Source organism: Cygnus olor, chromosome 4, assembly GCF_009769625.2.
Source record: "Cygnus olor isolate bCygOlo1 chromosome 4, bCygOlo1.pri.v2, whole genome shotgun sequence".
Taxonomy (NCBI): domain Eukaryota; kingdom Metazoa; phylum Chordata; class Aves; order Anseriformes; family Anatidae; genus Cygnus; species Cygnus olor.
In genome coordinates, this window is record NC_049172.1 from 66,216,334 (window position 1) to 66,235,204 (window position 18,871).

At 35.2% G+C, this 18,871-nt stretch overlaps 1 protein-coding gene across 10 annotated transcripts in view; it reads left to right on the top strand.

Annotated features, from left to right (window-relative positions):
* The window catches only part of SORCS2 (sortilin related VPS10 domain containing receptor 2), a 549,388-nt gene that overhangs the window by 511,489 nt on the left and 19,028 nt on the right, over positions 1-18,871 (top strand). For all 10 annotated transcript variants that reach the window (XM_040556897.1, XM_040556900.1, XM_040556902.1 and 7 more), the window contains 6 exons: positions 2,549-2,735; positions 7,259-7,392; positions 8,766-8,889; positions 10,817-10,929; positions 12,557-12,682; positions 17,510-17,609. In XM_040556897.1, coding sequence (XP_040412831.1) covers positions 2,549-2,735; positions 7,259-7,392; positions 8,766-8,889; positions 10,817-10,929; positions 12,557-12,682; positions 17,510-17,609 — 784 coding nt within the window. The remainder of the gene's footprint in view (positions 1-2,548; positions 2,736-7,258; positions 7,393-8,765; positions 8,890-10,816; positions 10,930-12,556; positions 12,683-17,509; positions 17,610-18,871) is intronic.

The window sequence follows — 18,871 nt, forward strand, 5'->3', positions numbered from 1 at the left end:
TCCCCCCCCACTGAAACGTTCTGAAGCTTTCATGAATCTCTGCTGGCAATAGGTAAAACTTAACTATTCAAAAGTCTTCCAGAGTCAGAGATCTTGAAGGGAATCCCGTGCTGTGTTTCCTCAAGCCTTTGCTCAGTACACAGAACTGGAATGGAGATTTAGAAGAAATGTAACAGTTTGCTGCCCCCTATGGTTAAGAATAATATTTATACTCAGAAGTCCTGAACATTGCTTAGGATTTAATACATACAACAAAGTCTAACGAGAATTCTTAACAATTAGTGAGTTTAAAAAGAAACTACAGTAAGATAAACCAAAACATACCACTTTCTCTCCCTGCTGAACAACATTAATTTAGTGGTTTATGTGAAGGCATGCTACTAGATGTGGGAATGCCAGGCATCAGGGAGTAAAGAAAGCAGGATGTGTATGTTTGGGCAGTTTGCAAGTGACCTTAGAAATAATAATTTACTTTTATATTACATTTTATTTTATATTATATATATTTATTTTTATATTATCAATTATTTCTTTCAAATTCTGTTGGCTATTTGTATTGAATAATTAATGTCATAAAAATAACCAATTTTGTGTGGAAATGAAAGTCCTAATTCCTTTAGGAATTAGGGGAATTAGGCTGAATTTCCTCTATGTGATTATTTTTTTTTGTCTGTCCACTGCTCTGCCTTTCCTGGTCAGGGAAGCAGAAATGCCTTGGTGTTTTGGAGACAGCACTCCCACCTTTACACTAGGGAAGGTATTAGAATAAAACATTGAGAGAAACTTACATCCACTGGCTTTTAACATTGGTTTCTGTTTCACCTGGAGAAAATATACATATATACTTGTTAGCATAAGAAAGAGCTAACGAGAACTATTTGCAAGTTAATGTCATCTAAATGGATTCAACTTACTGGCACATTGCTAGCAAGAAGACATCTCTTTTGCTTTAAACTTTAACAATATATTATCTCCTCTGCTAAATTCTACCCATCTGTTGTCAAAATAAAGATGCTATTTGGAAAAAAAAAAATATTCACAGTGAAGAAGCTTTCAAGGTCCTTTATATGTGTTGAAATATGGTATTAGGTGTTTGATAACCCTACAGGTTCCTTATTATGAGTATTCTTTTACATGATAAGCAATGCTCTTTCATCTGATAAAACATGGAAGAAAATCAACCAAACTGCAAAATAATAAAAGGACAAAAAAATAATAGTCTGTTTTCCTTCCCTTTGTAAGGCAAGCATTTGAAAGTTTTAGACTTTGTTGCCTCCTTTGATTTTACATTAATGTTTTCTATCTGGTATTAGATTTTGATATAAAACTATTTCAGAAAGTGGCTTATGGGGAAGTGAAGTGCTTTTTGAGTCCTTCAGAGGGTGTCAGTCCTTCTCTGATCTGATTGCCATTTACGTCACGTTACTAGTGTATGTATTCCTTTCCTGGAGGCATTGATGATTTTTAAACCAACACTGTGCTTTTATAATATGAAAGATTTTCTATGAAGCCTGGTCCCACAACCTGTTTTAACTGCATGACTGTGATGGCAGTGTGCTGTGAGATGCAGGAAGGAGCATGTTGCTGAAGATAGAGGAGAAAAGGCAACTCACTAAGACACTGCTGCTAGGAGTATTAAGACAGTGTTGCTGCTCACAGCTAAAATGAATTTCCATTTGATTCCATCCATATGGCCAGTCCACGTAGCACAGGCCTGACTTCTCCCGTGAGCAGCCACACCATGACAACATGAGTGATGGGCATATATTTGTCCTATGACAACAGTATCAGTCATTGCAGTATTTTAGGCCAAAGTTTAGGAAGACAGTATCATTTAAAGGAGCACTTAACAGAAGTGCAATGAATTGTAAATTATGTGAGATGCTTAACTTGTCAGAAGTATTTGGCTGGTCTTTTAAAGTCTTTCCCAAACTCAGCTCAATGCTCTGCTTCATTAAACATGCATCTAATTTTGCAGTAGACCATGCTAGTTCTAGACAAGCTGGGAGCTCTGTGTAATGCAGTACAACACTGAAGAAGGTATCAGCTTGAATTCTGGAGGCCGTACAGTTGACACTTGGAGAGTGTGGTTAGAAGGTGCTGTGAAGATGGTCTAGCCCACTTAATTTTACTTTATAATTGCATAGGCTAGAAGTTCACGGTCAATCAGTTACTATGAGCCACTGGATAAGCCATAATTTGCAATCACAAGAGCATAACACCAGAATTTAGGGCTGCCTTGCACCATTATGTTAATTAATGTCCAGATACACTAAGATAGGATTGATGGTTTCTGTCATACAACTTGGCTTAGTGGTCTGGAGTGTTTTGTTTTAAGGTAGTGCCTTACTGCAGAAAGTTAGCATACAGTATTTATTCCTCTAAAATCGTTGCAAGGAGTTCAGTGGTTTTACTGTAGCTACTGCAATTCAGTCAAAACATCTGGCTGGGGCTAGAAATGCTGTGATTCAGGAAATTGTTAAAATAATGCATCTTGTCTATTTAGGTTCTGACCATTTTAAATATTTTTGATATACTCTCCTTTTAGGGTGACATATTGAATACCAAGTACCAGGTAGATCTTGGTGATGGCTTTAAGGCAATATATGTGAACCTTACAATGACTGGAGAACCCATTCGTCACCGCTATGAGAATCCTGGGATTTACCGTGTCTCGGTGAAGGCTGAAAATGTTGCTGGGCGCGATGAGGCTGTGGTGTTCATCCAAGTTAACTGTAAGTTAAATTTTTATTTTTATTTTTACTCTTACTTCTGCATACAAACCTTGTGACAACTATGAAGTAGTTAAGAATTACTAGTCACAATTAGGAAAAAACATATTTGTTCAATAACGTCATGCAATCTTCCATTGCTGTATGCTGTTACTGTAGAGGCTTGTAAACATAATGTATAATGAGGTCAGAGTTAGTTTTGTTTAGATTTGGAAGAAGGATGATGTATTGATCTTTTAAATAGCAAGCATTCCTCAGTTCAAATCTCAGGTTTCAACCCTCTTCTTAACTCAAGACCCTATTGTCAGTCTTAGCAGCTAAAATTTAGCACTTCAAGCTATGTCTTTTTAGGAGATTTTAGGTGCTGTATGAAACAAGTGAACAGACATATTGAGGAAAGTATGATCTCGTATACAATTTTAACAAAGTATAAGTTGATGGAAGGATCAAAATCTCAACATTTCTAAAAGTCAGGTTACTTATTAGAGTCCTTGAATCTAGTTTTAGATCATTAATTTTCACAAAGTTTTAAAGTGTTACTTGAATTTAATTTCGTATTGGCAGGCAGTATTACTTGACTTAAACCTGTCTCCCTCTCTTCTTAATTAAGACCTAAAAAAACACATTAAATAGATTCAAAAGAAAAGACTAGCATGGCACAGGGAGTATCATGCACCATCACAGGCTTAATGTACTTCAGTCATCTCATAATTGAAATGAAGAAGGAAACTCATAACTGGAACTGAATTTTCCTCTTCCTTCAAGATTCAAGACAGCCATTGCTTTGTCTGTTTTCAGATGTGTCAAAAATTCAGAAACAAGTAACATCAAAGAAAAAGATATATTCATTTTGTATTCTTCAGGTGTCTGTTTCCACTGGTGGGAGTGGTATCTTCCATCCTAATCCCAAAGCAACAGAAAGCACTGGAACCTCATACAAGGCTGTGCACAAATCCTTGTGTTTTATGTCAGTCTTTCTGGTGGGCTGCTGCTATATCTGCATTTTGCTCTTCAGAATCTGAGTCCAGAGTTTCCAGTTGTGCTTTGATTAACAGATGGAGCCCAATCCATTAATGTTAATATCCAATCTCATATTAAGATCAAATGGAAATGGTCAAAATCTAATTCTCCATCTCTGTTTCGTTATCTGCTTATTCATTGTGTTTGTTTTTTAAATCATTTGACAACTCCAGAGAGCTCAGATAAATTACTTACAGTTTTACCTTTATTTTTTAGGAGCTTATACAAATTGAGAAGTAGATTAAATACAGAAGTCTGTAGGTAGATCTTTACAAGCAATGAACAGCAAAAACTGTGTGTAACATCCTCTCTCCCGGGAGAATATCTTCTAACTCTTCAGAGGATGACAAATGGTAATAAGCCCTGATGGAAAGCTGAACAATTGCTTTCTCAAAATCTGGTTCTGATTTGACCTACATCTGGATAAACAGTAAAAATAAAATACGTCAATTGTGTTTTATGCAGTGGTTTTACAAATTGCAGTAGCCTGAGGTATTTTCTCAAGAATAAAATGGCAGGGTCTTTAAGAGGACTTTGGTACTGAAGTACAGAGGCAGTGGAGTACTAAAAGCAGACTTGGTTACTTCTGAACTCATCTTGAGCTTCTCTGTGGATGTTGCAAATGATCCAGAAGATACATGGACGCATGTTACCCAGCATGCTTGAGTAAACACTTCACATGGGATTTACAGTGTTTATTTTTTAAAGTAAATTATGAGATTTGAGGAAACTAGTTGGCACAAATTAATATGATATTTCTACATTTTAGAGAAACAATAATAGCTGATCAGGGCCAGTTTTTATTGTGGAATATCATAAAAGCAGAAATGTCCAGAGTCCTTCTTTCACTCTATTTCCATCTGATGTATTCACAGAGAAATTTTATGAGGGGCAAATGAAATATTTTTAAATCCCATGAAGTTCTGTTGGTATGAAATGCCATGTAATACAGGACAAATATATAAAATTTGGCCTGTGATTTGTGCTTTCTGATCCTGATGACAAAGTCTACAACTTGTTAATAAACTGTAAGATAAACTAGAACAAGTCTGATAGTATAAATGTGAATAGATAATGCAGAATAAAAAGAACGCAAGAAGAAGTAGACATACATTTTCTTCTTCATAACATGAAACCAGAGTCACTATAGTGCGTAACTATGAAAGCTTATATATATATATATAATATATATATATTTTGGGGGGAGGAGTGGTAGTAGTAGAAAATGATATGGAAATGATATAACAGGAAGCTTTAAAAGTGCACTGAAATTATAGTTTGGTTAAATGATTAAACAGAAATTATATAAGTCAACTTCATTCCTAATTATGAACATTAGAAAGTGCTATGAAGCTTGTTCAAATGCATTATGGAATGATATGACTGAGAAGAACAGAATGACTTGCAGTAATTATTATTAGCTCTTTCCTGTATAGAAATGGCAAACTCATGATTCAAGTGCCAAACAACTTCCCCTATAAACAAAATTTTGAAAAAGACAGTAACCTTCTTCAGGACCAAAGCCATATCTCAAAATGATCAGTTTCCTCTGTGAGAATGGAAATACATGGCAAAATCAAACATTGATGCAGATTCTCTCCAGAATGTATTTTGCATCATCGGAAAGAAAACCTATTTTCTAGGAGGAGAAGATTTAATGGAATTCCTACAGTTTCTGAATTTTCCTCAAGACACCAGCAACAGAATGAGCATCTTAATTCAGCTTTGGTAAAGAAACTATTGAAGAAACCTTTTGTTTAAACATCCAGAATGAATTGAACTTGAATTCATGTAGATGGTTAAAGAGTCCTCAGTGAAAACGCAGAATGAAAATAGAGCCTTATGTTTGGATGAAGCAGCACGAAGTCAGGTTGAAGTGAGGTGGAAAAGGAGGATGTGCACAGTCTAAACAACTTGCTCTCTCAGAGAAATTCAATCAAGTTAGTCCGTGCATTGGAAGTGAATGAGAAGTGAATTCAGTTAATGAAAGAGAGTGAGAGAAAGGCCTTTAACCAATGTTAATTACCTTTAAGTTTGGAATGATGAGATGAAAGACCTTGTGTGAATGAAAAGATACTTAAAGTAGAACAAAAATGGATGGGTTACTATTCACTCTGGGTAATGAATGCATTTTTGACTACACAGCATTTTTGTATCCTGAACAGATCGCGCAGCTGAAGTTAAGAAATTCTAGTTGTCACATTATAAAATATTAAAAAAAATTATCATCAGATATTCTGAAAAATACACACTCAGAGACCTCTGAGACAAAGATATACTTTCAAATAATGCTATTGTACTTTGAAGGAAAATATGCCTTTAAGATAAAATCAGATAAATTCATCGTAATGATGTGTTTCTTATATAGAATCAGAGAATGGTTTGGGTTGGAAGGGACTTTAAAGATCACCCAGTTCCAACCCCCCTGCCATGGGCAGGGACACCTCCCACCAGACCAGACTGTGGGCAGTCCACATACAACCTGGCCTTGAGCACTTCCAGGGATGGGGCATCCACAGCTTCTCTGGGCAACCTGTGCCAGTGCTTCACCACCCTCTGAGTGAGGAATTTCCTCCTAACATCTAAACCAGATCTCCTGTCTTTTAGTTTAAAACGGTTCCACTTGTCCTGTCATTATCTGCCCGAGCAAAAAGTTGTTCTCCATTTTTTATAAGACCACTTTAAGCATTGAAAAGCTGCAATGAGGTCTCCGTGGAACATTCTGTCCTTCAGGCTGAACATCCCCAGCTCTCTCAGCCTTTCTTCATAGAAGAGGTGCTCCAGTCCTCTTTATATACCTTTTATGTAAATAATAATGCTTACAGCATTTGTATAAGAAAAATCTGAAAGGGACAAACTTATTCAAAATGCACACCTAGAGTACAGAGGTTATCTGTCTTGATTTGCAAATAAATGCTTCCCTGGTGTACCCATTTATTTTAAAGCAGGCATTAATGAGAGCTTATGTGTGGTGAGCCTAACAGCTGATATTTTATAATGAAAATGAATACTCAGCAACATTTCTATTCAGTTTTCTGCTTTTCACTTTGCAGTTTGAAAGATTTGTTAGATTTCTATTCATTTGATCCTTTATTACTTAAAATAAAGCTGAGATTGCCTTTTTATTTTTTATCTGAAATGTATGCATATGGTCTCTAAAATTGAACAGGCACCAAAAAAAGTACAACATAGAGGTGCATCTTTATGATCCATCACATTGCTCAACAATTTTGTTTGTATGTTTTTCTCTCTTTATTTTTATTTTTGTGAATTCTTTTATTTTTGGTTGAAATTAAGTTCATCCAATTATACCCATAGCTTTCAACATTAGAGGTAAAGGCAGGAGAGAAAGAGAAAAATAATTTCAGGACCTTATGTTGTACAGGTGACAAGCCTTTGGCAAAAAAATAATATATATATATATATATATATATATATATATATAAAACAGTAATAAATTGATGGATTCAATTGTATTTCAATGATGTTTTGGGAACTTTGTTCAGCTCCACTGCAGGCTTTAAATTTAGAAGTGGTTCCAGTCATTGGCAGAAACCAGGAGGTGAATCTGACAGCCATCATATTGCCCAAGAATCCTAATTTGACAGTCTTCTACTGGTGGATAGGAAACAATCTTCAGGTACATGAATTGTTTTGGCTGAGATTATTTTCAATCTCTTTCCAGTAAAGATTGAGTGACACTTTATTTTAATGGAAATACTACCATGTTATATGACTTCTTTCAGACCATCTTTCATTCCAAATAGACACCTATATCCTGTGCAAGGAGTAACTAACATCCCTTGCTTTACCACATACTTTTAAGGTGTTCATTTCCCTTTATTCCTACTTATGTGGAAATGGAAATTTCTCTTCTAAAACTGGTTTAAACTTCCAAACCATATTCATTTTGCAGGAAAAATTGTGTTTAATTACTTGATGGGGGTGGGGGAAAACGACAACAACTTGTGGAAAGAGGTGCATTTGGGATCACAGCACTGATGAATGATAAAACTTGGATTTATGAACTTCCATGTTGATTGTGTGAAATTCTGAAAATCTAAATACTGCACAGAAATATATGTATGCATATATTCATTTTATACCTAAGTACTTTCTGGGAGCCTAAAACAGGGAGTCTAAACTAAACGGTGATATCAAAAATAGCGAGGATATCAAAAAAAGGGTATCAAAACAGTCAGAGCACTTAAAAAATATAGTGGTATTTATTTGGGAGTACAAAGTCTAGATACACATTGCCTAGAGCAATAAATAACCAAGTATTGCCATTGGGAATACTTGTCTAGCTGGGTAATTTTTTTTAAGGCAATTCTTTCAATAACAGATACATAAAATATTTTCTTTATGAGGGAGACAAAGTATGACACAGGAATGATTTCAGATAAGTGCAGTAAACTTTTGTCTTGCAAATGTGTGGTCTAACATAATCCTTGTCTGTATCTGTTCATTGTTACTGGGTTTACCATTGCCAGAACAGGCACTGCAGGTAGATTTAGTCTTGTGGAGGGTTTTGTAATTCATACAGATGTGGTCAGGGAGCAGATTAACAGCTCCATCTTGGAAGTTACAATAGACTGGTGCACTTCCATAGGTCATGCTCTCAGTTGAATGAAGTAATCCATCTGACCTTGGCTATACCCCACATTATTTGAGGCAAATGACTTGCTGAATGTGATCTTGTAAAGATTTGTGAGCCTGACTCAAAATCTATTTATTTCAGTGGGATCTGTATGAAAACCTAATATTCTACCAATTATTCTAACAGAAATATTTGCCCAATCTGGCAGTTATTCTGTTTATAAAAGATCCATCTGGGCAAATAAACAGTCTTTGAGAATTATAACCAAGTAATTTGATAAAATGTTGATCAGCATCCTAAAAAGTAATTGGTATGAAACCTTCTCTGCTGATATTTTTAGTGACTCTCTATTCAGATGCTATTATTATGGTTGTTGTTGAAATTCTATTTTCAACTTTTCTTTGTTTTTAAAGCCACTTCTTACATTGGACAATTTTCTGGTAACGAAGTTTGCTGTGACAGGTGACATCAGAGTGACAGTGCAAGCTTCCTGTGGGAACTCCATGCTTCAGGATTCAAAAGTTGTCCATGTTTTTGGTAAGATTTTACTCTTGTTATTTATTTATTTATTTTCACATGTACATGTTTTTATATAACTTTTAAACCAGTCCTGGCAGAACTGAACCTGTTGTACAATTATATGTAATGCCACATTTAATTCCTAAAGTTAGAGGGTTAAAGTGTCACTTGGTAACATCATGAAGTTGAATAGTGTGATTGTATGGAAGGGTTTCATTTGAAACCTTTTCTTTCCTTTGCTTATTGTAAAAGTTGCTGTGGTTCCCAATTGCTATATGTGGCAATAACATTTAAATAGTATTTTGGCCTATGGCTAAAGAGTTTGTTAGAATTTATAAATACAACAGTCTAAATATCTCTGGAAAAAAAAAAGTTATGTATATGCTCTCAGTATTAATAATAATATGAAATATTTGCTTTCTATGACAATATACTACCATTCCTTTGATGTTTATCTGAAATATTTAATCAAGTGTTGCTTTGTTGTAAATATTGAACTCTTCGATAGAAGAAGCTGAACTTCAACTCATGTTTCACATTGTGGCCTGGTGTGTTTTCTGTGTCTTATAATATGGTGACAAGGCATAATATACTGTGAAAAATGTAGTGCTGACAAATTATTTACTTTTGAATTTGTGCTGTCACATGTGAGAATTGTGATATGCAAAAAAATTTTCTCTTTAATACAGACCTAAAAGCTTTCAGATATCATGAAATACACAAAATGAGACATATCTCTTGTCTGAACAGTGAAAGAACATTGTTTTGCTTTCAGTATACTTTTTAAAGTAATGATGAAAACCACACTCATGCTAAACAGAGCTTTTATAAACCCTCACTTTTCCTAAGATAAATGGATTTAATATTTATGCTACAAATTAAAAGTGCATCCACTTTTTTGGAAAGTATATGCCCTCTTAATGAGATGAAATCAATGTCTTTGGCTTTCTAACATTGCTTCTGCTGTTCATGTTGTCAAATCCTGATCCAAAGAGCAAGAAAGGACTGGTCATGATGGAAACAAAGAAAGCCTTGGAAAAGAAAAACACAATTATAATAAAACACAATACAATTCTGTCCAAACTGTTTGAGAGGCCACGTTTGAGTCATGCCTGCATTCCAAAGGATCTTTCTCTGCTTTGCATTAACTTCCCCAGGTGTTCTTCCAAGGAGCCCGTAAGGAGAAAGAGTAGAGTTTAGAGACTCTTTACTGAGAAATGGCCCATTTCTAGTATTTCAGATATTTTGAACAATATCCAGATAAATGTTGTGGGAGTATTTTATTTTTATTTTTTCAGAGAGGGCAGTAGTTAGCCTTTGGCATATCATTTCTGTTCTTATTTTTGTAGCTAGTTTATGGAATACGCAAGGTATTCATTTTGCTTGACAAATAGGAACATGTAATAGGCAAAAAAACATATGTTTATGATTCAGTGACAATAGAATCCATTGGCACATTCCCATTAAAAATAAAAGAAACCAACCATGTTTGTGTGGTGTATTGTCTTTAAAAAAATTTATTGGGAATGTTATGACCCCAGAAAATGAATGTAAATCTGCTTGGTTTATTTTTTTCTTACTGCTTTTTTTCATCTTTAGGCACAAATTTGATGATGTTGACGAAAATACAGAAAGAAATTGAGTGCCTGACAGGAGTGTACTTTTGCTCCATGCTGCTGTAGACTGTAGGCTCCTTGGGGAAGGGTTTGTCACTTTTTTTCTTTTCTTCTTTGAACAACAGATAACAATGGGGTTCCTACATACTGCAGCACTGCACAGAAAATAGACATTCTTTTTCATATATATATATACATACACATATACATATAGATGTATAAATATGTGTATATATATATATGAATAAATAAATATGAAAATATATACAAAACTGTTTTTGAAATCGTTTTTTTTAATGGTTCAAAAACATTTCTTTTTGTCTTTCTAGATCATTTTCATGTTCTTCCTCTGAAGTTTACTAAGCACCTGGACATGTACAACCCCGACATACCAGAGTGGAGGGAAGACATAGGACGGGTAGTAACACGACTTCTTGCAAAGGTGCTCTTTCAGATTGCTCGTAAAATGTTCCCTCTCCAGTCATAAACCTTGAAGGTTAAGTTAATGCCTTCTCATTTAGAAAAAAAAGGACGCAGAGCAAAATAACAAAATGAACCTCATGAGCCACATTTCAAACAAGTTTGAGCCTAATGTCACTTCTATGGGCAAGCTGTAGATGATGATATTGTAACATACAAAAGTTTAGTTCTAACACAGCCTAATTGGCAATTAATGCTAAATATTGCCCTCTGGGATTAGGAATAGACATCATGGCAAATACTGCTGACTCCAAAACAGCAAGAGTAATTTAAATGTGATATATGTAGCATAAAGCAAAGGATACTGTGTAATATAAAGATATAGTCTTTGTGTAGAAAAAAAGCAGAAAGAGAGACTTTACAGTGTCAGATGTGTAGTCAAAAATTAGATAGAATAAACAGGCAAACAGTTGTTACAGCTGTGGGTATTTTTAGACCATATTTGCAAAAGAAATGTGGACTGGGAGCAGTTGAATCCTGTAGATTAAATCAAATAAAAAGCCATGGAACAGTTCTGTGAGATAAACGAAGATGACTTCATAAAATCTGTGAGGTTTAGAGCTACTCTTCAGCTACACACACTGCCCATAGCAGAGCATGCACATACAGACATTTTGTGAGGATGGTGTCACTGAGTTGCAGGTTGATGATGTTTTTTAAAGTGGTTGTGTTTGAAATTGCTGGACTTTTCCTTGATTTGCAGTAGTGCACATCAAATTTTGGAATTTTGACTTTATACAATTTCCTGCCTTTTTTTTTTTTTTTTTTAGTTTCACATCAAATGTCAAATTAAATTCCCATATACACACTTTCAATAACCAGTTTCAGTCTAACAAATGTTTTACCACCTTATAAAATTGCCCTTGCATTTTAGTTATTAAATCATTTGCAAAAGAATATGGACAATTAAATGCAATTTCAGTATCTGTTCTGAGAAAGGCAATGGGAAATGCCCTGAGTGTTGTCATTTAGAATTTTGTGACTGTGTTACATAACACATGGAGGAATTTGGGTCAGAAAACAAAATTTGCACAAACTACTTTAAAAAGGGATGGATTTGACTTTCAGTGTGGGGTGCACATATTCATACCAATCTCAGGAACTGAGCCTAGGTGCTTTTAATCTCACCCTGAGAGATTTTTCTCTGTCCCTTAAACACAGAAGGAAAAGTAGCCTCCCTAAGCTGACGTTGGCTATAATGTCTATTCTAAGTCTACTAGGTGTCTGAACAGCTGACAGAAGATCCTAAATTGCTTAGGAATTATTTTTAAAGTTACCCTAAAAATTCAAAGCCATTGCAGAGTTTTGCTAAAACTGCATACCACTTCATTTTGCTTCTTTCCATGATGCCACTAAATCTTTTTCAATATGATAACAATGCTTAGTTCTTCTAATCTTCAAAGAGCAGCTCACATTTCAGTTAATTAATGTTTGGCTTTGTTCATGTTTTAGCTTCTGGTGGAATCCACTCTAAATGCTAGGGATCTGAAGACTAGAGAATGAAAGACCCATGAGGAATTGCTTGTGTATTTTATATAAAATACAAAGCACCCTGTTCTATAATTTGCCATATACCTTTGTCTTTCCAGGAAACCAATATACCCGAAGAAACACTTATGACAGTTGTGAAACCTGGTCTGCCCACAACTGCTGACTTGCATGTGCTGCTACCAGCAAACCAGCCTAAAAGGAAGAGGAGTGTAACTAGTGATAAGGTAACCAGAGCAATGTATGTCTGGTTAAGCTAATTTTCATCGTATTTTTAAATCACTGGCTGTACTTTCATTGTCTTTATGTGGAATTAAGTTTCTCCCTGACTATGTAAAGATCTCATTCCCACCTGACAAGAGACATGTAAAAGCTGGCAACAAGTATGACTGCTGTGTATGGCAGTGTTTAGACCACCTTCCTATATTAAGGAGTAAATTCTACCACATGAGAAGAGGGAGGAGAAGAAATTATTATTATTCAACTAAATGACAACCCACAATAACCATTCTTCCCTCTTAATGTTTTTTCAGACATACAGCATTTTCACAGTAGCCCATGTTCTTCTCCACAGCATAATCTAGTGATATTTCTGTATTTCTCAAGAATAAATAATATTGATCTGTTTTTTAAACAGAAACAACAGCGATAGCATGTTAGTCCGTGAAGATCAGATAGAGCAAAGAGTGTGTTCAGAACACTGATGTTTCTAAAGAGGGACAAACTGTTTTTTCACTTCTTCAAAAGCAAATTAGATTTCAGGCCCAATAGAGAAAGAACCTTAATAGACCTGTAATAGTTGACCTGAAGAGCATCAAGCAGGTAGTTTCTGTCTTTATGAGCAAATATCCTTTTCAAATGCCAAGAAACAAATGAAAATCAGAAATTAGTTCCACCCTCCCTCTTTCTAAACCGTATCCCTTCCATAATAAAAACTATATGCCAGTAGAAAATCAGAATACTATTTGGTCTTTTTTTCTAAATTACTATTTATGATACTTGTCCTTTTGCTGTGATAGAAAAGGAACAGATCCCAACTCTGTGCCAGTATCTTGCAGTTCAAGTCCTGGCAGCTATGAACAATCACAGTGTGAAGTATTGTTAATTTTGAAGGGCATTTTACTACTCTTTGAGGCAAGGTCATAGTATTCAAAGAACTGGAGAACTAGATAAGACAAAGCTCATCACGTTAACACAATACCAGTAGAGTGTTTATGGTACTGATGGGGTACATTTTGGAAGATCCAAAGGGGTAAGCTGATGTTGTCCAAGTACTTGAACAGGTGTTTTGCACAGAGAATGGTGTGAAATATGCAGAGAGCGGTGTGAACAAAATATTCCCCCTGTGGTAACCCCAAATTCTTACTGTTCTCGCTCTGTAATCATAGTGGGATTTCCTGGGAGTCTAAAATCCTGATTATATTGCAGGAAACAGTTAATTCTAATAGGTTGTTTCCTTAGTAATGAGCTATTCATGAACTATGGCTTTTGGCCAGGTGAGCATTACCTCTTCAAAATTATTTGCATCTTTCTGCTTCTTTAGGAGGCAAGGTGCAGCTTCTAAAGGAAATTCTCTCTTTATTCCAAGTGTATATAGAATGGATCCCTTTAATAATTTAAATGAACTATGGTGATTGATTCTTGGGTTCTGCAAACATTTTACATCAGTGCAAAATGTTATGTATATTAGTTCCCTTTTAATCTCTACTGTTGTATTAGCACTGTTCTTCAAGGCACCTTGAAGAATATTATCAATTATAATCAATGCTGTCTCTGTTTTTTTTGTGTTCTATGTGAAATACCCTGTGAGTTACTCTATAGCATAAAGAAGAACAATCATATGTTGCAAATTATTTGTGAAAACTTCTGTTTAGGTGGGCTATGAAGAAATTACACTAGTTTAGGAGAACACGCTTCCTATAATAAGTATTCTCCCAGAAAGACCTTGCAAAGGTTTTCTGAAACTAGAGTGAAAAGGTGAAAGAAATTGTAAAATTTCTGGAGAAGAATGGTACATTTCTGACACTTAGATTGGACTGGGTCACGCAAATGGTGCCTGGGAATTACCTGTATGGGAATACCAAATATGGTTCAACCTGCATTTGGTTGCAGTAGGAACAAAGAAAGACAGGAGCAATTACAGTGGCCTATGCTATCCAGTGATAAAAAAATCAGCTACACTAGTATTGCATCTCAACTCTTTGGTTGTTTTATAGAGTACAAAGCTTTAGAGTCAATCTTCTAGTGCTAGGTGCATAGGGACACTACTTTAGCTGTGGATATGTGCATATAAATTTGTTGATTTAGAACTGAATGTCATCATTTTGGGGGGAATATGTATTTTATTTCTGGTGAATCATGAAAAATTCTGAAAATATATACCCTATGTAAACTTAGAAGCCTTAACTATATAAATCAACAGTTAAAGATTCATGGTGTTACATGCTTAAATATGAAATAAGAGAATTTTGAGGGTCTTCATCATATTCCTTTTCTCATGTTTTACTGAAAGGATGTGCTCTGTCATGCTGCTACTGACAGTTTTCAAACTTAGTCCTGTGGCGTTCCTGTCAGAATTCATCAACTCAGAATGTTTCCTGCATGTTTGATGGGAGTACCCCTGAAATCCTTATTTTAGACATAGTTACAAAGTTTCTTCCCTTAAAGAGAAACTATTTCTTCTTGGTAGACACCCTTTTAGAGTTGGGATATTATGTGATTTCAGAAGGATAGTTAAAGGCAATAACTTCTAGATCAGGCAGAGAGCAAGTATTTGGTGGAGCTTGTGGTGGCATTTTACAAGGCATGTTGTGATGTGATGTTATTTATTAAGTTTATTAGCAATCTAGATTAGATGTCAGTACTGGTAAAAGTAGCTGGTGATATAAAGATTGTAAATAAGTTGGCAGGGCAGTAGTAGGAGCCCCTTGGATAATTCTGTCATTTGGTTCCATTTAGGCAAAAGCTCTCTTTCAAATTTATGCATGTAGAAATAACAGCTGAGGGTGTGAGGGTGATTTTGCCTGGTTTTAAGAACACAGCAATTTCAGAAGTGCTTCATTTATATCATTGACTTTAGAGAAAGATTTGGTTGTTTAATTTATGCACATCTATTACATGTCTAATGGTGGTATAAATCCAGTTGAGTCAATTAAAGTGCGTTTAAACTAAAGCCTGGGAAGCAGTGGCTCTGAGGAAAATTTAGGATTGTATCTAGACAAACTACTGTATGAAAATTCCCACTGAGTTGTTTTGATAAAACGGGTGAGTCAGATCCCCAGGTGTGTAACCAAATGAGTGAGTTTGGATAGTAAAGCTATATGTGCATTCTTATATAGAATCCATTGTTTTCAAATTTTATAATTGGAAAGGATGTAGGAAAAGAAGATAAATTAAAATGCCATTATAAGAACCTTAAGAGCTCTAAACACTGGGTTAGTTTTTTTTAAAAAGTTGAAGTAGCATCATTGTGCTCAAAACATACCGCAGGGAATCAATCAAACAAACAAAAACCATCAGGGCTGAAACAAACATCAATCTAACAGTGAAATACATATGCCAGAACCTTTGGTTGGATTCACGTGGAGTTCTTATCTTTGACTTGTGGAAGTGTAGTTTACATAGACCTAGGTGGAAACCTAGGGGTGGGGTGAGAAATAATGAACAAGTTTTCGTTGCTTGAGCAAAAAAAACAGAGCAAATGTTGGATTCCTCAAATACCTGCCAGGAAAATATGATGTTTCCAAAGGTAAATTACAGGGCTCAGTAACTGCATTTACTGGATGAAAGTTAGATTAGCCTAAAGCAGTGCTCCCTCTCACCTTGTATCCCGTCAATGAGTGATTGAGCCTGAACTGACTAACTATTTCAGTGGTGTCAGCATCACTTTAAAGGCTGCTAATCAATATAGTTTTCATATTCATTCTCTTTTCAGACACTGGGTAAAAAGATAAATACTTAAGAGCTATCTGGAGTAATTTTCCTGTGAAATAACTGAGGCCATGCTCACATCATCCTTAGGTCGAGTCATTCTTTCACCAAAAAAAAAATAAAAATCTAATAAAGTCAATGGAATGACTTTGGAAGTTAGATATCCCTCAGTAAGAGCAAGAATATTTGAGTCTGAACTTTTGTGAAGTCTCTCCATAATATGAGAAAGACTGCAGGGATTTCTGTGTGTTATGCTGCAAAGGCTTGTCAAAGATGAGCACCGTAATTGATAATATTATAAAAGGAGCTTCTTGTGAAGGTTTTGTGGATATAAAGCATACTTCTAATTTGGCATACTGTGGGAAATCGTATCTTAAATTATAAGGCATAGAGTATAAAACTGGCTTAGATCTTTTAGAAAATTGCCTGTGTTGAAGACAGAAGGAAGTAGAAGGGAAAATTCAGCCAGTTTTTCATCTGGAGTTAGGATATGATGGTATATTTAATGGTTCTGCTCCATAAAACTGTAAGTGACCATATATTAGTATGCTCTGTCCACTGGAGAAAAATAGAAGGAATCCTTATTTTTTCCACATGGATGGATGTATATATTTCTATAGAGTATTGTTAAAAATTAGATACAAATGGAATCCATCCAATTGTAGCAAAAGAGATGAGTTAAATTACAACATGCAGTTCATTATCAAATAAGTTACTTTTCATGGTAAAGAAATCTAAAGTGACATTGCAGATTGTCTTCTGATAGGGTTAGGAAAATGGACAGAGTTTTTAATATGGCTTATGCATAGTTTGAGTTATGACTGAGATAAACCCAACAGTGCGTGCAAATATAACATGTTGTCTGTCACATACTTGGTAAACCTAAAGGGTTTGGTAAGCAGAAAGATTTGGCTATAAGGATTTGACATTTTCAGCATTTACAGCTTGTGGAGTTTTACGTGATTTTTAACTATGGAATTTCTTTAAGATTTCAGCTCATCAATGACAAGTGCTTTCTGAGTTTCTCACTACAATGAACCAGGGGTTGTCCTATTCAGAGCATTGTCTCTCAAAGTAGAACCAAGTAAAAGATGTCTCAGACGTTCTCTCTATTGTGTTTTCAGAGAATAGCAACTATAAAGCAGGCCTTGAATGCACACAACATCAGTTTCTTTCTGAGGGGAGGATATTGGGTCTTGGTGACCTTAGCGGACTCCGATTCAGGTAAATATATATCAACAAAGCTCCTGACAGACCAGCCTCTGGATGCCTATTAGAGCTCTGATAGGTGAAGGAGAAAGTTTCTGTAACAGTATATGTATGGGTACATATATATACATACACAAGTACATATATTTACTTGGGATGTATAGCTGCACACACATGTTTGTATGTGTATGTTTATATATGTATATGTGTATATATTTTTTTACTTGATACTTGTGAATAACAATCACCACCAAATACATGTTTTTTACATAATTCTGTTTTGTCATATATCATGATTTGTCTCACAAATTTTCTTTTTTGCTCTTTCCTGTGTAGCCATGACATTAGTATCTATACTGTACAAAACAGTGCCATGAAGGAAGGCTTCAAAAAAAACACTTTTTGAACTAGAGGCACTTTGACTGCACTAGCTACTGAGAAAGTAGATCTTCTGAAGCCATTAACTCTCCTAATATAACTCCATGCATCTGTGACATGGCTTTGTATCTCTGCTTGGTGTCACACAGATGGATCCACAGATCTGAAGCTTGCTGTAGGGTCTCCACAGAGTGTTGCACTGCTAATCCTGTACTGAAACAAATGATCTACGTATTCTCTGTTTAAAACAAATTGAAACATTTTTTTTGGAATGCATTTCCTCCACCTCTAGATTACCTTTGTAGTTAGGACCTGGTGAAGAGTGTGTGTGTGTATATGTATATGTGTGTGTATATTTTGAACAGAGATATGTTAACATGATATTTTAACCAGAAAGTTCAAATTTGACTTAAACCACGTATTAGAATGTCTTATAGATTTGGTGTATCATCTCCAGTAACATACTCTTGTCTCTTATTTGAATGTGCTGTGGAACAAAAGCTTAGCTGACCACAATCAATTTATGCTAATACTGATGTAAATGATACTTTATTTGTCAGCTCTCTGTAGAAGATAAAGTTTTTTGTTATCTAGTCTCTTTAAGGTAGAATCATGCTGTAAATTTCTCTGTGGTATCATGTCTGATCTCATTAGAAAACATTCACTTAAAAGAATAACATCCATTTACCAGCTTAAAAGGCTAGAGTTGAAAGAATCCCACATACATTCCAGTGTTTACCACTATATGATCTTGATGAGCTTCTTTGTTGTTCAGAGCCTTAGTTTCTCCATCTGTGAAATTAATACAGCCCTGCTTTTGCATGATATTTACTTAGGGTATGTGATATTTCCTATGATAACTTTAGATTCACAGAAAACAAAACAAGCAAACAAACAAA